The sequence below is a fragment of the Barbatula barbatula genome, assembly GCF_947034865.1.
Source record: "Barbatula barbatula genome assembly, chromosome: 9".
Classification (NCBI taxonomy): Eukaryota; Metazoa; Chordata; class Actinopteri; order Cypriniformes; family Nemacheilidae; genus Barbatula; species Barbatula barbatula.
In genome coordinates, this window is record NC_136772.1 from 7113441 (window position 1) to 7136363 (window position 22923).

General features: G+C 38.2%; 3 protein-coding genes and 1 long non-coding RNA gene across 8 annotated transcripts; 3 read left to right on the top strand and 1 right to left on the bottom strand.

Annotated features, from left to right (window-relative positions):
* Positions 1-91: 91 nt before the first annotated feature.
* gpa33b (glycoprotein A33 (transmembrane), paralog b) lies at positions 92-3774 on the top strand. The gene is made up of 7 exons (XM_079464533.1): positions 92-279; positions 818-981; positions 1122-1338; positions 1428-1592; positions 1673-1789; positions 2266-2392; positions 2535-3774. Exons 1-7 carry the CDS (start codon positions 234-236, stop codon positions 3061-3063), a joined length of 1365 nt encoding a protein of 454 aa, XP_079320659.1. The 5' UTR covers positions 92-233; the 3' UTR covers positions 3064-3774.
* Positions 3775-4100: 326 nt separating this feature from the next.
* On the top strand, positions 4101-15299 carry LOC306898768 (immunoglobulin-like domain containing receptor 2). 4 transcript variants are annotated; one of them, XM_079464534.1, is made up of 10 exons: positions 4101-4278; positions 6381-6710; positions 7912-8031; positions 11094-11150; positions 11788-11934; positions 12123-12293; positions 13038-13151; positions 13331-13529; positions 13635-14268; positions 14781-15299. In XM_079464534.1, the coding sequence occupies exons 1-10, from the start codon at positions 4233-4235 to the stop codon at positions 14814-14816; spliced, it is 1854 nt and encodes a 617-aa protein (XP_079320660.1). In that variant the 5' UTR covers positions 4101-4232; the 3' UTR covers positions 14817-15299. The 4 variants fall into 4 exon arrangements, with proteins under 4 accessions (XP_079320660.1, XP_079320662.1, XP_079320661.1 ...); XM_079464536.1 differs by lacking the exon at positions 13038-13151; XM_079464535.1 differs by lacking the exon at positions 11094-11150.
* LOC306898770 lies at positions 11279-16460 on the bottom strand. Its single transcript, XR_013787143.1, has 4 exons — positions 16395-16460; positions 14790-15674; positions 12183-14122; positions 11279-11932 (listed from the first exon to the last, which is right to left on the bottom strand). It is a non-coding gene; the product is annotated as an uncharacterized lncRNA (long non-coding RNA).
* On the top strand, positions 16413-22367 carry ildr1b (immunoglobulin-like domain containing receptor 1b). Of its 2 annotated transcripts, none has more exons than XM_079464538.1 (9): positions 16413-16509; positions 16628-16755; positions 17529-17699; positions 18177-18326; positions 18409-18528; positions 18619-18765; positions 19078-19203; positions 19295-20130; positions 21226-22367. In XM_079464538.1, the coding sequence occupies exons 2-9, from the start codon at positions 16707-16709 to the stop codon at positions 21262-21264; spliced, it is 1638 nt and encodes a 545-aa protein (XP_079320664.1). In that variant the 5' UTR covers positions 16413-16509; positions 16628-16706; the 3' UTR covers positions 21265-22367. The 2 variants fall into 2 exon arrangements, with proteins under 2 accessions (XP_079320664.1, XP_079320665.1); XM_079464539.1 differs by having other exon boundaries at positions 16457-16540.
* Positions 22368-22923: the final 556 nt, after the last annotated feature.

Here is a 22923-nt window from a genome sequence, read left to right on the forward strand (position 1 = left end):
CTGTGTAGAGTGATCACTTTACACCTGCCATTTGGTTACAACCTTACTTGTAAAACTTTGAGGAAGAGCTGCAGGGAAAAGTCCAAAGGGCACATAAAGGTGTGGTAGATACAGGCGTAGAAGAGAAAACTGTTTCATTGAGCACACAGGAAGCCAATAGATGAGGATAAATCAGGAATATCTATCTATCTTAATATATATATATACATTTACAGACCACTTTCTTCATTAAAATGACGAACTGGAAACTGATTTTATGCTGCTTACATTTAATATCAGGTGAGATTGTTTTCCTGCCAGATCAGATGAAAGACATTTTATGTACGATAACTTAATATGGTTTAAAAAGGTCAATAGTATCCTTCTTAATTGTTTATGTGTTTATATAAAATGTTTATCAGTTTCTCAGTATTTTCACAAGCTACCAAGTGGTGTCTTTCATTCATCTACAAGTTTTAATAATTTATTCAGACAACACAATGTACTTAATTCAGTAGTCCTTTTTACAAATCATGTAGATACATTTATTCTTAAATACTTAAATGAAAATATTGATCAGAAGTAACGAGTTCATGTGAGATTAATGAATGTATTTAAAATGGAAGGTAGGGATTTTCCGTATAGAAAGGTGTGGTGCAAATACTTTGAATGAGGGTAAAAGTTACTAGGACTAGCAGTATTACTAAATAAATAAAATAAGTCGTATTCAACTAAATTGAGGTTTTTAATAAAATGTTTGTTAAAATTCTTGTTAAACATTGTTCTTGTAGCCTATATGGTATACATTTTGCTATAGGACTCTCTTATTGCCTTTTAGTGATGTCGGCTGGTTTTGGATTGGAAGTGACTATGACTCAAGCATCCCTTGCGGTTGCCCGGGGTGATGATGTCACCCTTACATGTAATTTTAAACCTAAAAATCTAAACAATCCTCTTATTATCATCACATGGATCGGTGATGCTGAAGGGACTGCAAATAAGGTACAGTACCCCTTAAATAATTTTCTTCTATAATTTTTGCATAAATAATAAGTGTAAATAACAGTGTACTGTAATAACTCTTCAGACGTTTCAAACATTTTAAACACAAGCTATAAAACCAACGGTTTCCTACTTCACAGGTTATTTTTGGGACCTACTACTCAGAAAAAAATTTAGTAGACATTGGACCAGAGTATGAAGGTAGGGCCTCCATAGCTACTGACCTTGATGCTCGAAAGTCAATGCTGGCACTAAAACAAGTATCAATGAAAGAAAGCAGAAACATCAGATGCTATGTTCAGATTCCTGGGGACAACGACGGTCAGACCTCTGCTACTACCTTCCTTTTGGTTCAGGGTGAGAGTTCTACAACTAAACATATTTTTATATATTTTTATAAAGAGTAAAATCACATACATTTTGAATGACTAAACATTGTTTTACAGTTCCACCATCGAAACCCATCTGTAAGTTAGTAGGTGCAGCCGAATACGGACAGAATATTAGCCTTACCTGTGTCTCTGAAGAGGGCTCTCCAACCCCTACGTACAAATGGGAGGGATATGATGTCAAAAACGTCCTTCGTTCATTTCCACCCAAAACCACTGAAAGTATGTTCCTTCTGAGAATTTGCTATAATTTAAAACTATATCATTATTTGCTATAATTTGTACATGGTTTTGAGTAACAGAGGATGGAGCTTTGTCTCTGTTCAATGTATCCATGGAGACATCAGGTTTCTATGTCTGCCTGTCAGGCAATAAGGTTGGATCAGCACAATGTAACTTCACCTTGTCTGTAATCCCTCGTGAGTATTGGCACCTTTGCTTACTTTTACCTACTGTAGTTTCTTAGATAAATGCTCTTTTAGTTAATTTCTTGTCTTGAAAAACATATAAAACGTGTCTGAAAAGACCTAATTTTCATAAAATATAATGACAACTAAATTACTTTTCTTTGCAGCATGATGGAATATAATGTTAAGCAATAGCCTAAGATCTGTTGAAGTATTGTTTTAGAGTACTGTTGTAGGTACAAGATTTGGTAAAATCTTTAGAAAATAATTTGATGTCTATGACAAAATTAGCACAACAGATTTTGATAGGTCTAAAAAAAAGCATAATATTGGGATGCTTGAGATGTTCTCATGGGTCAACATGATGTTTGACCTTTATAACTTGCACACAAATTCAAGTCTCGGTTTCACTCTGTAAAATGTCACAAGAAATTAAATGGGTGGTTAAAATCATTTTATGTTGACTTACAGTCTTTCTGTCTTTGCAGCCTCTATGAATATTGCTTCCACACTTGGCATTGTTGGTGGTTGTATTGCTGGAGTTGCATTGCTTATAGTAATAGTTTTCTGCTGTTGTCGCAAACGTAAACAGAAACCTGAGGAGTATGATGTGGGGTAAGTCTTTATCGATGCTCTAGAAGTAATATAGTCTACATAAAGAGATTGTTGGTCACTAATAACACCAATGTTTGTTGTGTCATGGAACAAACAAATTTTATTATGGACAATTAATGTAAATGTTGATTTTTTGTTTCAGAACTCCTGTAGTGGAATTTCATGACAAACCATTAACAGTAGTAGCAGAAGACTACAAAGACCAGATGATGAAAAACATTGAAGAGGAAAGCGAGAAAGTTAACCATGATGACGTCAGAGATAACTATGATGACCGCAAGGGTATTCGTGACGACCTCAGTAATCGGTATGATGACCGCAAGGGTATTCGTGACGACCTCAGTAATCGGTATGATGACCGCAAGGGTAGTCGTGATGACCTCAGTAATCGCTATGATGACCGCAAGGGCAGCCGTGATGACCTTAGAGATCGGTATGATGACCGCAGAGGTAGTCGTGATGAGCTCAGAGAACGGCAAGATGAACGCAAAGGAAGCCGCGATGACCTCAGAGATCGGTACGATGACCGCAGAGGTAGCCGTGATGAGCTCAGAGAACGGTACGATGACCGCAGAGGTAGCCGTGATGAGCTCAGAGAACGGTACGATGACCGCAGAGGTAGTCGGGATGACCTCAGCGTTGATCAGAGAGAACGCTATAGGTACAATTGAGTGATGAACAGCAATAATGGTAATAGCCCATGACCATGATATTGTCAATCAACTATAATAATATGTTATAAAATAAACTCTAAACATTGAGACGCTTGGGCTGTTTTAAACCATTGTTGGGTCAAATATAAACATTTTCTGGGTTAATTTAACCCCGTTTTGTCCATTTTTACACAACGCTGGGTTGAAACGAGTATAAAATAATCAGTCATATTTCTAAATCATAGTAAATAGTTTTTTTCTTATTTTGTTATTCTTCAGAATCATCTGGGTATTGTTTTTTATTTGTCATATGTCAACTTATAAAATATCTTTTAATTTAAAATGTTAAAACATACATTTTATATTTCAAATTTGTTTAATGTCTCTTTTTGTACACTTCATAAATAGCTTTTTCATTATTCGTCTACATGTTATGATAACTTAGCTTACTGTGGTGCTTGTTCATGTCATGTTAATCATGTTAATGTTGCATAATCTGATTTGTGAGTCAAATTGTGAAAGTGTTAAATGAGTCTAAAAGCTCACACAAATTGCAATTGTGATTCATCAAAAGGACTTAAATGTGTTCACCAATGCGTATATATGATTATACATTATAGATCCCATTTATCTTACACGATAAATAAATAATTTCAGAAAACCTTATTGCCATCATAAGGGCCTAATCATGTTTAATTATGTTATTAATAAAATGTGTTTTTGAAAGCATATACGAATATTTGTTCTTATTTTACTTTCTAATAGTTTTACAAATAGTTTTTACTTGCTATTTTCGTTTCTTTGCTTAACACAATATTTTATTTTATAATTTCTTTGTCAACGTTTTCTGTAGTTTTTTTACATTTTCCTGGCCGATGCATCCACGTTTGAAGGTAGGTAAACTGCTTAAGCTGAGTGTCATCTAAAGTAATTTTCGATAAGATTTTCGATCGATTTCATTCTGTACAAAGCCTTCAATCAGTGTCTATGATCGATCAACACAGCAAAAGCCGTTCAGGAGATTTTGGTGTTTCAGGGTTCCGGTTGTTATTCACACGGTCGTCCCCACCCATTCTGTTTGTGGTACAGTCCATTCACTCTGAGCGGCGCAGCAGAGATGAAGCGAATAACAGTCCGGGGGAAGATGGACTAGAAACCTAAACAACGGAACCGCAGCAAACTACATCATGCTTCTCTTACACGATCGTTGGATTCTGTTTATACTGTTTTCACGTGAGTTTTAATCTGCCTTACATTTGATTTCTTTATAGAAAACTGATATAGGCAGCTACAAACTACACTCATCTATAAAGTGCAACAGGTTGCGAGTTTCAGACACCGGTTTTATTTTTAGATCACGGGACGGCGCGAGGTTTTCAACGAGAACAATTTCAAATAAAAACTGTTACTATTTACAAATAAAAATTAGGCCTATATTAAAAAATCTTTTGAAAAAGAAAGTTCAACATTAGGATCTTCTTATTGTTTAATTCAACAATGATGGCTAATAACTTGCTAAAAACATACGGAAAGGTATGTGTAGTTGTGTTCAGCTTTCTATGATTGTTTATTGAATGTCTGTCTGCACGTGTAATATATCATTTTAATTGTATTTCGTAAGTTTTCTGCACCATTAAACCTATTAAACCCCCTAGTTTTTGTTGTGGAAATATTTGTGAGAAGTGCTGCATTTACAACATATGTGATGGCTGCTATATGGGCAGCACATTGGCTAACATTTATTATTTACATAACCAAGCAAGTTAAAGGTAAATCAAATAGATAGAGCTCTTGATAGTCAGGACATTTACAAGTTGCTTCAAGTTGGTGAGCGGCCCAAAACTATTGCAATAATACCTCCTTATAATTACTATACAAAACGTTTGTTAATAGCATCAGGTTATTTATTTATTTATACTTATCAACATGGTGGAGATCAAGTGGAGTGATAGTAACGGCTTGGTTTAAATCTCCTAAACCTAATTGGGCGTTCATGGATGACTGAGTGTATCTTATTGGTGGGTTCTCAACTTCCCCCTCCTGCACTGTGTTCTGGTGGGTGGGGGTTCACTTTAATGCCAAACAATGAGTCAAACAGGCAACAGGGAGGACAAAAGGAGGACCCCCAAACCCTCAAACAAGTATTACAGAACGAAATGCAGAAATCTCAAAAGTATTCCCCTCACTAACACGATCCTTCCAAATGCACACCAGGAAAATACTCAGGAAGTTGCTCTATTTCCTGTCAGGCAACAATGCATGAACACGGATCTCATAGACATCTGTGATGACAGGCTGTTGTATATTTTTTCTTGCTGTGCTCCACCCTTTGATGAGAAGTTGTGTGACAAACTTCTCTATCTGTGTGAGACGCCTCCTACTTGGACTAAACAACTTTTTCTCCATTCTAAGAATTTTCCCGAATATTTAGGTTGCACAACCCCATCCGATCAAACAGAGACTCCAGATATACAGGCTGTGATGTCTCTTCTAAAATGACAGGCCCCACCCTATGCACCCCACACAGCATGGAATTTAACTTTTCTCTAGTTTAACTCATCCACCCCACCCCACCGCACTCTCTCTCTCTCTCTCTTGGATGCTTCTCTGATTTTGTCCATCTTGTTGTTCCATAATCTCCCACACACGGCTGGACAAACACACTCTTTCATGGTTAGGCACACACACTCGAATGGTCGGACTGACTAGATCCAGATGTTTTCAGCCGTTTGTGCTTTCAAGTCATCTTACCTCGTAATCTCTAGCTGATAAAGTGAATAGCCTTTGGAATTGTGTTTGGCTAAGCATTCTTAAAGAGAGGCACTGTGCACATTAAGGGTTTTGTTTGATCCACTGGTTGGTCAAGCATAGTCTGAGAAAGGGCTTTGGGTAATGAGCACGTGTCTGTCTGTACCATTACATTTACGGTTCTCAAAAACCATAATACTAATCACGAACAGGTCAGTAGTCATTATATCTGTTGAAACAGCCAATGACATCACTCTCTTTACTGATGGGTGTTGCTCACATATAGGACACTTTTTGTTGCATTAGAGCAGTTGTACAGCACAAATACAGTATATCTTATACTGTGAGAACCTTTTCTTATGATATAATAGTTTGTATAAAATAATTTTTTTAGCATGACATAGCAACAAGTTTTAAACATTTCTCAAATACCTTTAAACATTTAAATAAAAAATGTAGCTTTTGCTAATTCTGATAAACTTACCGTCTGGTGCAACCACATCTGTGTTTCAGTACTAAATGTGATGTGTTTTTAATATATATATATTGTTATTCACCATAAATCTCTCTCTCTCTTGCTTTCGCAGTGCAAAGTGTTAATGGTGTACAAGTGATCGTTAAAGACGAGAAGAAGTTTGCCATGCTGTTCTCCCCCATCGTTCTTCCGTGTCATTACACCACCCATTCCTCTCAAACTGCAGTAGTGCAATGGTGGTATAAGTCCTTCTGTACGGACCGCACACGGGATTCTTTTACATTTCCAGAGACCCTGGGGGTCCATGTCTCTGATGTGCGAGGCACCTCTCATCTCGACTGTTCAGACAAGAGCCGGACTGTCCGTATAGTGGCCTCTGCACAGGGGGCTTCAGTGACCTTAGCGGAACACTACAAAGAGAGAGACATCTCCATAATAAACAGTAATGCTGATGTATTTTATAATTGCTTTTAGCTGGAGGAAGTTTTGTAGTGGAAGTGGAAGAGAATTGTATTGTATATAGGACAGAAAAGTTTATTCGATCTGATCATAACTAAACTGTTAAAGCAAGAGGTGAAATTTTAAAGGATAGTGTTTCTCATTTGGAACGTGGAAATACCAAACCTAATGACCTAATGAAGGGGGGTTCCAGTTTATTTATTAACTAGTGACTTAAGCAGGTCCCAAACACTGAAGGACACGGTACAAAGGTAAATTAGTTGACATAGGACGTCGTTTTAATAGCATCAGTTTAAACAGTGATGTTTTCTTTGAAGTAACAACTATTAGCTTTCTTTTCAGGCATTTTTAAGTGTAGTTGGAGGGCCCAAATACATTCTGGGGACCCTGTATAATAAAATCTATTTTTGAAAATTTTGAGAAGCCTCAACTGCACTTTCATGCGTAATCTCCCTCTTAGGAAACGCGGCCGATTGTGCTGTCTTTTCCTGTTCCTTACACAGGGATTTTTCCTAGGTCGCACAATGGTCAGGGGGGTGGACCTCATAAAGGCTCACAAAACACCCCCGCAGCTATCCTTATCAAACACAAACACTCTCTCCTCTGATTTAGCCAACAGAGTTCTCCCTCCTCCACACACATCTCGAGCAAAGACTACAGCTGTTGAGACAAATTATTACAGATAGATAATGAGTATGAATGATGTGTTGTTCTCATCGAATTACCGTGACTGCTGTAGTTAATTAAAATTCCTATTTCTTCTTGAAATCTTGCAGCGCTCATTGTAAATAGCTAACCAATATGGGTAATTCTCTTTTTTAAATTCATATGCCCTCAAAATTTTCTGAAAAATACTGAAAACACACTTCCACCCTCTAATGGATAGTGACTATTCATTTCAAATGGCGTAAATTAGACCGCTTGGGCGGAGCATCGGTTTACTCCTCCCCTTCAACTGTCAGGCTGCTCCCAGTTCCAAATGCAAACGGCTGTTTTTTTATACATACAATCAAATCACAGTGTAAACACGCCACGCCCGCTATGTTATTTTAGGAAATGTGTCAAGATTCGGAAGTGAAAACGTTCGCAACTTCCGGTTCACAGGGACTTTAATGATATAATTATATATTCATGAATATTTTTGTGGATATCAACGTAAAGCGTTTTATGTTCTGTTCTTTCAGAAGCAGATCTGCGCATTGGACAACTGCAGTGGGGTGACAGCGGGGTTTACTTCTGTAAAGTTATCATTGCTGATGATTTGGAAGGAATAAATGAAGATCAGGTGGAGCTGCTGGTGCAAGGTCAGTCTTTTAAGAGCACATCCTCTTCCACAACACAAAAACGCTACTTGCCATCTGTCTAACATGACTTCATACAAGGTTAAAGTGCTCAAAAAAAAGTCGGCAGGCGCATGCTTTTCAAAATTGTGATTATAGGATTTTCTATTAAAAAGAACATTTAAGAGCTTTGTTGATCACCAAACATGTTTGTTTGTGTGTGTATGCTTGGTTATTGTGTCTGAATGATTGTTAATAGCAATCCCTGTCTGAATTCCGAAGTGCACTTACAAGCGCTACCATGGTGACGACTGAAGGGTGCATGCCTCTCAACAGGCCTCAGTTTCTCAATAAGAGACTCTATTGTTCATCTGAGCCCCGGTAGTTTGGGACAGCCTCACATATTCTACACGTCCAGGACAGGACCACTGCAGAGAGAAACTGTGTGTTTGGTGCTGTGTGACTGACCCAAACTGCTTAAGTTATTTCTGTGTCAGCAAAGACAAAGAAAAGTCAGATGCCTCATGCCAGACAAAGAGTAAATAACTGGCAGTTATTGACGTGAGCAATATAAGCTGCGTCTTAAGCCGTTACCATGGGAGCAAAGGGGTTTTCAGGGGACGGTAGATGCCGGGCCTCTAGTACAGCCCTGTGTGGTGTAGGAAAAAAAGGAAAATACAAGAACAAAGAAAGAGAGAGACGAAGAGAGAGTTAGAGCTAATCTTAGACAGGAGGATCAACGAGAGTGTTTCGTATATACTTAGAAGTGCAGCAAGCCACTTGTGTACACTGAGTAATTAAGATGTAATTGGTTTATGAAGTGGAGGAATATCAATGGATCTCGGTGTGTTCCATTAAATCTGGTGTGTTGGGTGAGAGTTGCTGTAGACTTTGAGCCAGAATCTCCCTATTCTATCCATCATACTTTCTATGCAGTCACTTCTTTCAGTTTTGCTTACAGTTTGGCCCTGATGCTGAGTTTTTAATTAATTAGCTTACGCAATTTTGCACAAGAAGGCTGTTGCTCAAAATGAGGGTTAGTGATTTGAACCCACCCCGTAGAATTTAGAAATAACCAGGGGCTGTTCTATAGTCAGTGGATGTTCCTAGCTTAGACCATAGGTCTGAGGAAAATATATCCTTTGATTAAAAATGTAAATGCTAAATACTTAAAAATAAAAGTTAACATGCAACATCTTCAAATGTAGTTGAGGTAAACCTTTAAATATTACTAAAGACAATCAGCCATGAATCAGATTTAAAACACAGTTCATAAAATAAAGAAATAAATGGACAGGTTTGTCGCTTTGACACTTGATGTTTATTAGATCGAGATCCTGTAGTTTGTCTATTTTTAAGGTTTCTCTGCAGAACCTAAGATTACAATTTCCCTGTTTCAGTATAAATGATGGTTTACCGCAGATTTAGTGAGTAATATTAGTGATTTAAAGAAGATTGTATCCGTAAGTTACTGGTGTTTGGTTACCAACGTTCTTCAAAATATCTTCTTTTGTCTTCTACAGAAGAAAGAAAATCATACAGGTTTGGAATGACATGAATCGATGATGATAGCATTTTCTTTTTTGGGTGAACAATCCCTTTTAATCGTGCTTTTACTTTTTAAATAATTGGACAAAATATAGCTTAGGCTTAATTACATTGAAGGTCATCATTTAGTGACTTGGGGTCAAACTCTTTAGACTATGAATATGAACATCCTCACAAATTCCCACATCACCCAAAAAATAAGCCAGTGAGTTTCCATGACATTCCCCATACAGCTTCTGTACATGTTTTCAGGAAGAAGATATATCTGAATGTTCTGAATGTTTTACTAAGGGATTCACAAAGCATATCTTTACATGTGTCTCTTTCTCCGTTCCCATTCCTCCGTTCATCACACCTCTCAAAATCAGTGTGAGGTTTGCTCTACTCTCAGGTTACAGTTGCTTTAATTAAAGGTAACAGCAGAGTAGAGAAGCTAAAGGCAATGCACACACAGCAAAGAGACGTGGATACTATTTTTCCTCTTACCGTCTGCCAGCTCAGCACTTCCTGTCACTCAGGGATACATCTGCCCTGACTGTGGTCATATTTCTGTATGACACTCTTGTTCAGGGAGGAAAATGATCAAATCTAAATTCTTCTTTGGTTTTTGCAAGCTGTAGAAATTGAGCGTGTGCACATATATACAGTATAAAGTGTTTTTCGTGTGTTCTAACACAATTTGGAATGCAACAAGCTCAAAGCATTTGTCTTTATACTTGAGTTTTAAGCTTTATGCTGAAAATGAAGGTCATGGTAGGCGGTGAGAATACACTTTACTTTTGGCAGCGTTTCAGGCATTGACAAAGTATACTCTGTAAAATAGACTGTACGTCTAAGGACACCCCCATTTCTCTGTCAGGGAGGATCTTTGTTGGAAGCTGATTGGACAGTTCTTTAATGCCAAACAATGCCAACACTGTCTCCGGGATGATGCCGTAACCCTTCCCCCGTTCAGGATGGCTAATGAGGCTGTGTGATTAATTAGTCTCCCATATCTCTCGCGTTAAAGCCCCTTCCGCCTCCACTTCCCTTCGTGCATATTGGAGAACCTGATCTGTTGCTCAAGGCAGATATAAATACTGAATGCACACATCAACATAAGCCTGTTCTGGGAAACTCTAATGTTAGAATATTATTAGTTTCTGCCGTTGAGCTGTATACAGAATTCATTAATAAATAAAAAGAGATCGACAAAACAATTCACAACAATTGGATTAAGAAATATTTTTTTTATCCAATCTACATTCAGGTGTGGACACCGTTTGTCGGAGTGCATGCACGCTTTGTTTAGATGAAACAATCCTCAATGAGATTAACAGACGTTGCGCCAATATTTAGTCTATATGGGCAAAATGGCAGATCAAAGTTTAAAACCAGGAATCATGCAATTGTCAAATCACCTTTCAGTTTACACTTTAGTGAAATTCCTAGCCACTAACAGAGTAACTTTTCCATAACACGCCTTTGGCCCACGACTCTTTACACTTTCACGCTCTGTCCACTGCTTCTGTTTATGTCTGATCTTCTCCCTTCTCCAGGTAGGACAGGTGTGCTGGATGACATCCTGCCTGAGTTTGATTTGGAGATTATGCCAGGTACGCCTGCCATACCACTTCTTTCCTTTTTCTCTCTCTTTCCTTTCCGGTGGGTCCTCTAACATTGAACCTCCTTAACTCACTTTGTTCATCTTCTGCTCTAATCAACACAACCAAATGAACATTTTGAAAACAGCAAAATTATATTGTTTATTTTTTGAGGACCTAGCTTGCTCGAAATGTACATTTATACATACTACCAAAATATATACTTTGACGTTTCCATAAGCCCTGTGAGACATATAAATGTGAGCATTCTTGTGAATTAAGAATGTGTCTGTTTACCAAGAAAGTTATCTGCAATGTATAATTAAGATTTTAAAGACCACACCTAGAGGAAGTTTGTCTTTAGTTTTGTATAAAGTCCTGATAAGAGGGGTCTGAATCATACAAACGCTCCCTTGCGTTTGGTCACGATCACAGGCTTTATATCCTGTTGGCAAAAATTTCAGGACAGCATTTCCTTTTAGGATCTGCTTTTTGTCGCTACAGAAACCAAACTTCCTGTTGCGTTTTATGTGTCACTCTCATGTTCATCACATCCTGATATTTCTTCTGTCATCATGGCATTCACGTCTGAATAAATCTAACATTAGTTTCTTTACACGGACCTCTGTCTTTCTTGTCTCTGTCTTAGAATGGGTGTTTGTGGGAGTTGTCGTCCTCGGTAGTGTCCTCTTTCTGTTGCTGGTTGGGATCTGCTGGTGTCAGTGTTGCCCTCATTCCTGTTGTTGTTATGTCCGCTGCTGCTGCTGTCCTGATACATGCTGTTGTCCAAAACACTGTAAGTAATAAAACAACAAATGACATGTCTGCAATATCTCAATACGTAGTTTCAGTGATGCAATTACATTGCATTATTTTAACCTAATGAGCCCTAAAAATCAACCTGCTGTTTTCCTCCAACTGTTTTCCTCAAGAAACACACATTTCTTAAATAATAATAATACAACTTTAAAATGTATTTTTCAGTATATGAAGCAGGGAAGATGGCAAAGAGCAGGCAAGCTCCTCAGATTGCCATGTATCAACCTTATTACGTTCCTGGTATTCCTGTGGTTCCTTCAACTGCACCATCTCTCATTGATCCCAAGCTGATTCCAACTTCTGTCCCTCCTTCTCTAGAAAACAATATAGCCGGAGGTAAGAGACAATAATAGCGATTTTAACATTTTTACATGCTCATGGACCTGTTCATCTATATAGCAATATGTATTAAATATGTATCTTAAAAATATTTGAATGCCTTGGCTTATTTTTGGCCTCCCATCAGTCCAATGTGAAAGCATTTTTGCATTATACACACTATATATTATACACAGTATAATTTTATAAAGGCACACACTAGATGTGGTCCCCTTGCATGGAATTTGCTGTGTTGTTTCTACTGTTGCCCTAAACGGACAAACTGCTCTACAGAGCGCGTTTCGTAAATACGTTATCTCCTTCAGCAAAGAAGTGAAAACGTGACTGCATCTTAGCTCTGTGTCAGCCACTTAAATGCTTCAAAAGGAAAGGTGGAGGGGTGGAGTGATCCTTTGGTTGCCATTCGCATCCTTCCTGCTAGATGTCATTAAAATTCGTACACTGTACCTTTAAGAGTGTAGAAATTGTAGGCAAACACATCTCATTCTGTTTATATGTTATGTTTCACCTCGAGATTATGGGTAGTGTAATTCTTCACTGGCCATTTTAAAGTTCATTACTGACACAGAATGTAGTATTCAGTATACAGTAGTGTTTGCACATACTTATGTTAACAAATATTGTGTAAGGTTAAATTATGTAGGTGTCCAAAATGTACAGTACATTAACTTTGAATGATGTGTGCATGTGTGATAATACGGGCACAGCTACAACACACAGATCACCTGTGTGTGTCCACAGTGCGCAGTGGATATCGACTCCTTGGCAGTCAGGGTCAGGATGCTATGAAGGTTGTGTACTACGTAGAGAGAGACCTGGCGCAGTTCCACCCTACCAAGGGGGCTAGTCATCCATGTAAGCCTGTATGCAGTTTCTGTATACTGTGTGTGAAGCTCAGTTAGTGGGACGCTAAAACAATGGTCATCTGAAATAGACCCTTATTCATATCATCATAATGACTATTTGAAGGGTGTTATTGTATCAGAATGGCTGAGAGTCTCAAAGTCTTTATAATGATGTCATTGTGTCAACAGCTGGCAGCCTATCAGAACTGAGCTCTCTGCATGATGCTGATGTAGACTTCAGGCAGACCTATAGGCAGATCCAGAGGAAGGCACTGCCCCCCATCAGCGACCATGACGACGAGCCACGCCTCCGAACTGCATCAATTGGCCATGGTCTGCGCCCCTCACATTACCAAAGCAATAATTCTTTGGATGAGCATGACAGCAGGTACAATTTATGTGTAAACAAAATAGGCTCTAATATTTGAACATTTAGCCTTAATGATGTCATAGCATATGTCTACGGCCACTAATATAACGGCTGTTTTACCAGATGGAACTGTCGATCCGAGTACCTGCCTCGCAAAGCCTTTGACACCAGGGGCCGTACGGGGTCGCTAGATGAACTTGAAGAGTTTGCCATGTCATATGGCCCACATGGTCGTCAGCGAGGTGACTTTCGAGGACCTCAGCGAGATTTCGAAATGGCCCCTAGGTCACGGGACCATTACACATCCTATCGAGACGGCCATCGTTGTTCCCGTGACGACGATGACTGGCGTCGGCGAGACTCACCGCCTTCCCCACCTAAAAGGCGTGGTGCCAGCGAGCGTTACGCTGCCCGTCAGAGGTCGTATGATGACACCTACCTGAACAGTCTGCTGGAGCGCAAGGCCAGGGGCGAGCGAGGAGAGCGAGGCGGGAGGGCTGACAATGACAGTGACACGCCCTCAAAAGGCAGTTCCAAGAAGAGCAGTGACTGTTACCATAGCAGGTCACCTAGCAACCGACCCGAGGAGGATGATCCATTACCTCCATACTCTGAAAGAGAGGCAGAGAGGTTAAAAAATGAACGGTACAGGACCGCTGATCCTGCCATGCGCCCTTTTTCGTACACACGGCCAGCCCATGGGCTTGCCCATACGTTGCAGGAGCGCAGGGAGGAAAGAGATAAACCCAGGAAACTGGTGAGTTATTTGTGAACTTCTGCCGTGGAGCTATGGTGTTTTTGTACTTTAAAGGGTGGACGAAAGAAAGCTAACTTCATTCAAATGAAGATAAGAGTTTACTGAGATGCCACCATGTGGTTCTATTTCAACCAATTGTGAAGTATAAAAATGTTTCAACTACTTTAGATGTGCAGAGCTACTAGTCAAAGTAGTAAAGTTAGTATGTTTATTTAAATTATGGAATTAAAATATTCCACCAGCCTATTTTTATACTTTTCATCAGTTTTTAAAAGAGGCATTGCTATGTTATATTTTTTATTTGATATGTAAATACTATCTTTAAAGAATGTATTAAGTCAAAGTCCACTTTGAATTATGAAAACGGTTGTTAACCTCTCAGGCATCTTCTGACTGACATACTAACTCTAACTGGCCTGCATTACTCCACAAGACTGCCGCACTAACAAGGCATCAGCAAACGCATAATGCTAACGCATCTCTAATGTGTGGCTCTTAATGTTTTTTAACAGACCACTCACCTAAGCAGAGACACTTTAATTGTGTGACATCATCAGACTGAACTGACATCATACTGTTAACATCACCATCAAGCTGAAGAGAAATGCACCAGACACCAAGAATCAATCAGGACACATTATACAGGATTACAAAGACATGAGGAATCAAGGGGAGGGACTTACTGTATGAATGTGTTTGTGTTTACCTGAATTACAATTTTACATATCGTACTTTATTAGGTCAAAAATAGTCTTCTCTACCAATGCACTTGAATTTTGTGAACTACATTTTACACAAAGACTTTGAAATATTCAAATAATGTTTTTATTAACATTCATTATTTTGCTCTGTTGTGTTGTAAAACATTCCTTGATGTTTTGTATGCCTCAAGTACTGTAACTGGACTCTGTCTAGGATATTTCAGTGTTTGTTTGCACTGTACCGTAAATGCATGTGTCATCTTTTAGCTTTTCAAGGGAATATGTGCCATTTATTTGTATTCCATGATTTTAAATAATGATTTTGATACGAACCTTTGCTGTCTGTATGTTTTCTGTTGTACAGTTGATAACCTCTATGTATTCATGATAACATGTCTGTACTCCTTATCACTCAAGCTAATGCAAACTACAAAGACTCTTTCCTCTTTGCTCTTGCTTCAACATATTTAAAAACAACAAATAAGAGATTTTTCCAGCAATAATGACCGGACCGAGGCCCTACAGGAAACTGGACAGGACAAAGGAAAGGATGATTCTTGCCAGGATGAGATTACAATACAAGGAAACAATATCATACAAGCCTTCACAGGTGTTGAGTGGTCAAACTGTTTTGCTCTATTACCTGCATTTCCCTTCTTTCCACACACTCACTTACAGTGTAATTAATAGTTGTTAGGTGCACATCTGTTAATAAGGAATTAAAAGGAAATTATTATTAATAATAAGCAATTCAAGTTCATTAATGTTACTGTAAAACCATTTGTTTTTCAGTAGGCTAATTTATTATTTTACTAATTTATAGCAACTTTATTCCTATTTGTTCGTTATTTATGTGCAACAGTCTCAATCTCAGATAATAAAGTCAGAGACTGTAGTTGGAACAATGTTTAAGAATTAAAAATGGCTTTAGTAAAGTTTACTATATAATGTTATACTTTATTATTAATATTATATAATGTTGGGAACATTTTGTAAATGACAGAGACGTCAAGCTGCAAAACTTATTATTGGTGCATAAAAGGATTAAGTGGATAAAACATAAAAGTGCTCATCAGTTTGTTACTTGAAGTTGACAGATATGCAAATTTGTCCTAGAAAAAGGATGATGAATCTTTATTATTAATATTAATAATATAAAACAATGTAATATCAACAGTTTGTTTTATAAATGTAGCTATGTCACACCAATATCAAACACTTCCCATTCCACAATAAAATGATCAAAGCAGAGAGACAAGGTTTACTGTTTATATGTCGCCCTCTACCGGTTCATTGATAATCTATATTTTGACGCTTCAAAATAAACAATGCAACATTCCTTTCGTTTAAAACAATAAGACAAAAACTAATATTTTGTTTGAATTCAAATAATATACAAAACAAAAGAAGAATTTGGTGACGTACTGTACTGTTCCAGACACAGCTCTGTTGTTGCGTGTGATGCACCTGTGCAGGGGAAGGTTCGTGAGTGACATCATCTTGGGATGGGGGAGGGGAATCCGACTTCTAAAGAGCAAAGGTGTATTTACATTGAGTTCCTATAAAGATACGTAAGAATATCTTTGTCTATACGTGTAGAAACGTTGGAGCTGTTACGATGACATGACGGCTTTTGTATTAAAGTATGCCTGTTTTAGCGGTTTGAATGGTATCGTGGATTTTTTGGGGTTTCGGTGGAAAACAGACGGGAAAAAAACTTCCGTGTAACGAAGAGACATGACGAAGCTCCAGGCGATCGCGCTCGTGCTTATCGTATTTCCTATAGGTAAGATGTCTATTTAAGTTACTATAAGGTAAATTAAGCTCGTTTGCTTTACGGTCTGTCTGGGTTGGCGAATGTTTTTACCGTCTAATTGTACCTATGGGCAACAGGTGCAAACATGAGAGGCCAAAAACCAGACCACGTGACCGTATACAAAAATTCTAAGTGGATTACATATTTATAAAGTATTGTGTTGACAACTCTTGACTTAGACATATACACAAACAATTTGTATGTGGGCTCTGTATCTATAGGCGTTTTAATTCTTCAAATAAAATCTGATAAAAATGTCTGTTTTCACTATCAGATAACTGTAGATGATTATTGGTGTATTGTTGAATCAAGGTTAGGATTACCAATTTAACATTGATTCAACTTTAAATCAATTATATTTGCTATGTTCTAGTGCGTAAAGATATGACTAAAAATGTTTTTTGCAAATGCAATCTCCATAAAATCACTTAAAAGTCAGATAATCGCTCCATCAATTCTCCATCTGCTTTATTTTGGTCCAATTTGTGAAGACAACAGGCAGAGAAGATTCACAAGTCCTTTTTCCTGGCCATATCTTCCAGCTCCACCTGGGGGATTCTTATATCTCTCCAGCGTGTCCTGGGTCTGCCATGGGGTCTTTTCCCAGATACCTCCCCTAGGACCACATGTCTGAAACTACTTAAAATGGCAAATAATTTGGAAAAGTCAATCAAACAGAATTAGTCAAAAGGTAATCTTTATCCAAACTGTGTTCATTGGAATGTCTGTCTCTCTTTTCTCAGAGCTGTTGTCTATCCAAGTCTCAGTTCCTCAAACAGAGAGATCCACAACTCTGTTTGCTTCAGTTATTCTGCGGTGTGATTACTCCACATCTGCAAACACACAAGATGTTCTGGTCACATGGCGATATAAGTCCTTCTGTTTGGATCCAGTGCTGGAGTATTACTCCACTGGTAAGAGTTACACCTGTACCTGCTTTAATGCAAAAAAAATAAACCTGCAAAGCTTTTGCTTGCAGTTGAAGTCAAAGGTTTACATACACCTTTGCAGAATCGGGAGAATGCTGAACAATTTGGGGGAAAAAAAATGATTTTTTTTACTTTTGGTTTATTTTTAGTTTAGTCCTGACAAAACATAAAAAACTGAATGTGCAGGTAACGTCAAACAGTATTAATAATCACAGGGATGTAAACCTTTGACCTGGGCTATTTTTAGAAATTCTGTTATTATTCATTGGCGTGAACTTCATGTTAACATTTCTTTCGTAAAATAACTTGTTCAGGGCCGGAACCTAAAAATGAACGTTCATTTAAAAAATTCCTCTTAGTTTTCCAAATTTTCCAGATTCTGCGAAGGTGTATGCAAACATTTGACTTCAACTGTAAATGAACGCGACAGTCTATGTGACCTTTATACGTTTCTTTATTCAGCATACCAAGCAGCTCTGGCTCTGAAGCAGGATCCAGCGAATGATTGTCCAGACATTCAGCGGACTGTGCGCACAGTGATTCAGAAGAGGGGAATGAATGAAGCTACTCTGGGACCCGAGTATCGAGATCGCAAGATCTACATACAAAACAGTGAGTCTGGACCCTATACATAGAGCATGATGTTTTAATTACAGTATAATCTGAATATTTATATTGAATTAATGAATTACAGATGCAGACCTAGTTATCAATGAGGTCATGTGGTGGGACAACGGCATGTATTTTTGCTCCATCGATGCAGCGGGTGATGTTGTGGGGGACTCAGACAAGGAAATCAGGCTCATCGTGTATCGTAAGTATTAGCAGATTGAACTTTAATATTTTACACCCCGAGAAACTTTTACATGTAGATGATAATGAGGTCACATTTCCTGTTTCTCAGACTGGCTGACGGTGCTGTTAATCATTCTTGGAACTTTACTTCTGATCATATTGTTTGGCGTGTGTTGCTGCCAGTGCTGTCCTCAGACCTGCTGCTGCTATGTGCGCTGCCCATGTTGTCCTCGAACCTGCTGCTGTCCTGAAGATGGTATTAACTTCCAGTAACTCTGTCCTTGTTGTATCTGTTTGTGTATGCGTGTCTTTCCTTATATACTTATGTTGACTCTAAGACTTTACGTTTGACTATTACTCTAGTTTACCCCAATATTTAAATTCTCTCACCCTTATGTTGTCAAAAACCTTTATATGATTCCCAAAAGAACATATTTTGAAACATATGTCACTGTGTCTATACAATGGAAGGTACTGGGGCCAATAGTGTTTGGTTTAAAATATATCTTTTGTTATTATGCTGCGGAAAGATTTTCATCTTTTCTGTATTTGTTTTCTGTGTCTTTAGTTGTCATGCAGCACAGGATGATGCGTGAAGCTCAGAAGGCAATGGTGCCATGGTTTAATGGTCAGCCCATCTATGCTCCTATTGCCTCCAATCCATCTTCTCAAGGAAACCCTCTACTGTATTCAGGTTAGGATTACTATTTCTAATAATCTGATAATTGCATATGCGCTTAAATGATGAACGATAGAAAAACACTAACCTAATTTACCTCCAACAGGCTCTTTTTCTGAACCTCCATCCAAAAACAACTATCCCATGGGCCCGATGGCCATGCCTCCCCCTCAGACTGGCCCACCCTTTATACCTCCCCACGGATACCATCCCAACGGCAGCATGAATGGAGGTGTACATGGAAATAACCAGATGTTAGAATTTCTAGAAAATCAGGTCAGAGGAATGGACATGGCGCCCCCGATGCTCCAGCCTCAGCATCACACAACAGTCCTGCTTCAGAAGCATCAACCTCAATATATGCCTCAGCCATCCCAGGCTGTATCCTTTGCAGCCAGGCCACCCAGCATGCTGTCAGCCCTGGATGAAATGGGCGTCCAAGGTGTGGAGCGCAGGGTCATCCAACTGCCTCCGATCGTGGGACGTGCAAAACAGAGCTCACGGCGGGCCAATGATGGTGCCCGTGGGAAACCCAGGCAGTCTAGACAGTCCAGCGGTAGCTCTAATCGCACCAGTAATCATCGTGATGACTCCTGGAGGGGGCCGGTATCTTCACGTAGAGAGATCCCGCGCAGCTACAGTGATGAGTCAGACTGGGGTGAAAGGCGTGGAGGTGGAGGTTCCTCGGGACGCAGGGGAGGTTCAGGTTCAGAGTGGTCTCGTCCACACGCTCGCAGTAAAGGGGAGCTCCTGGAGGAATTGGAGCGTGCTAATTGGAGGGATAGGAGCTGTTCGCCTGCTCCACGCAGAACCTCCTGGAGTTCAGATGAGGACAATTATAGAAAAGTAACACGATCTCAAGGGAAGTTGGTTGAGAAGCCACCAGATTACTCTACTATTGACATTTTGCCTGGGCACAGCAGAAGGAACGACCAATTTTCTGTAAGAATATAGATCTATGAATAAAATGCTTTGATTATATGCAGTGACCTCAGAAAGTATTTGGACAGTTAACATATTCATAGTTAAGGTTCCAAGTATATAGACATTATCAAAAGATTGCATATCACAAAGATTTGCAATAACTAAATCACTTTAATTCTTAAAGTTTTTAAAGTGTTAGGTCAGTGCAGTTAAAAGAGAGACTGGCGCACAAATGTTAGTGCCTGTGTGCATGAATGTGCTAAGATGTGTGGAAGATGATCAATGATCAGAACATATTGCATTTATCTTTTATATTGTTTAGCCCTAGTTCTGTGATCTTGACATCCACCAAAAGAATTATGCGACCTGATGGTTAGAAGTAGCATTAATATCCTATATATAATTATTTTTAATTGTGGCTTTAGTGTCCAAATACTTTTCAGAAACCCTGTATATGAAGACAAACTAATTATGATATATTTTAAAATCTTGTCCATTTAATTTGATTTCCATTTACTTTTTTCCTGGTAACCCTTTTTTTACATAAACGGAAACTGAGTAAATGTAAAATATTTTAAAGGTCCGGTGTCGAAATTTAGTGGTATCTAGCGATGAGGATGCAAATTGCAACCAACGGTTCACTCCACCCCTTCCTTAAGAAGCACTACGGTGGCTGACACAGGGTTATGAGTATTTTTGTCTCTGTTTAGGGCTACTACAGCATGGCGAATTCCATGTAAGGGGACATTTACATTTAGTCATTTAGTAGACGCTTTTATCCAAAGCGACTTGCAAAGAGTTCAGAGAGCAATAAGCGATATGTCAAAAAGTGCAATAGTACAATAGCTTATACAAAGTTACTAGTTTCAACAAAAGCTAGACCACTACATGTTGAGAAAAGAGAGAGTGTTAGTTTACTTTTTTTATTTGTCTGTCAAGTATTCACAGAAGAGGTGGGTTTTAAGTAGTTTTTTGAAGGTTGTGAGAGATGTGGTTGACCGGACATCTTTACAATTAGTTACTGTTAAGTTTATTTTGTTCATTTAACAGACACTTATCAAAGGTTAATAAATGTTATTGTTTGTCCAATGATAATTTATCTCGCTCTTACAGGAAAAGAGTTCTCGCAGTGGTACAAGCGTTGTGATCTGAATTCCTACCCTTCGTCCTTCATTTCCAACCCACTTTCTTTCTACTACTACACTGCATTTGAATGTCTACAGGAGCAGACTGTTATCATTGGGACTATAGATGCACTTTTGCGCAACTGCCTCTGCAACAGCTTTATGTTTTTATTTGATGTATTTTTAGTAGATTTGAGATGTGATAATGTTTGTTTATTTTATACTGGAACTTATTTTTTACCATTCCATGCTCAATTAATAGCCACAAATTCGTTTTTTGTAGTATTTGATTAGTACTCGTTGATATTTGATTAATTTTCAAACATGACAAATGGAATTGAATTGAACAGGTGCTGTAACTTTTGTTTTGTTAAATATTTCAAAGTGAAAAAAATTATCAAACAAGAAAAACAATGTAGACCACTTTTGAAGACAAGAACAATGCTGATCCAGAAGAGTGTCCTTTTTTAGTTTTTAATGTTTTAACACTGCACAAACATTTGAACAGTTAGGACCAAATCATGTTAAACAAAGATTTTATTATATATGCAAGATTTAAAAAAAACGTGAGTGCTGCTGGACCAGTGCTTACATCTTTGGCAGTGGTTTACAGAATTGGACTTGATTTTATCACGTGTGAAAAGTGGTTGTTTCATACGGACTGATGAGAATAATAGAAATGTGACGTGCATAAATGCAGTGCAGAAGAAAAAGAAACCCTTGCAGAAGAAAAAGACACATGTGGCATATCAGAGACAATTTATATCAAGAATATACACATTAAAATCACCTGTAACATGCATTATAAGAATAAACAGGGTCCGTTTTGATTTCATGCCAACATGAAGAGATGGCACTTCAGTGAAGGCTGTGCAGTGTATAAAAAATCCTTTAGTTTAGTTCTGTTTGGGGTTTGTCCTGTTTAGTTTTTTGATGGGTTTTGTTCTGTGCTGTTATTCAAATAATGTTATACTGTTTATACTGAGGTGCATTTTCATAAACAACAGAATTTTGTTGTTTGCTGTTAAATCTGTATCACTCTGAGCATTCAAGGTCTTTGTACTGTAATGCTGAAATTGGTGTAACGTTAAACAATGGATAAGAATTGCAATAAAGTTTCTTTTAAGGCTTAAAGTTTTTGTCCTGGAACATTTTTTGAGTATTTCCCTCTACATATGGTACAGTGTTAATAAATAACACGAATACATGTCTAAGATAAAACAGCTTGAATGTTACTTTTAAAAACAAGCTACTTGAAGGGTCGCTGGTGTGGGGAGGAGCGCAGCAGACAAAGAGCATAGAATAACAAGAGGCGAAACTGGTTTTTTTTGGTAAACAGCCACTAGGTGGCGTTTTGGTAGCGCGGCCGCCATTTTGGGGTGAATTGGACGTGTAGAATAGGGCAATAGAAATATCCTCAAATTAAGTCATCAATAAATTTGATGACACCTACAGTAAGTGTTGTATTGTCTATTGTATGTTGATTGTTTCAGTTATGGAATCCAGCCATTTAGCCTACTTATTTGAGCTATTTTCATTTTATGCAACTTTACACATTTACTATTACTATTATGTGTTAATATAACTCCACTAGGTCTGAAATTAATAGTCTAAGTTTTAGTCCTCCAGGAAAACACTACAAACGTGATGACCTTATAGAACCATTCTGAAAAAATTACAATTTAAT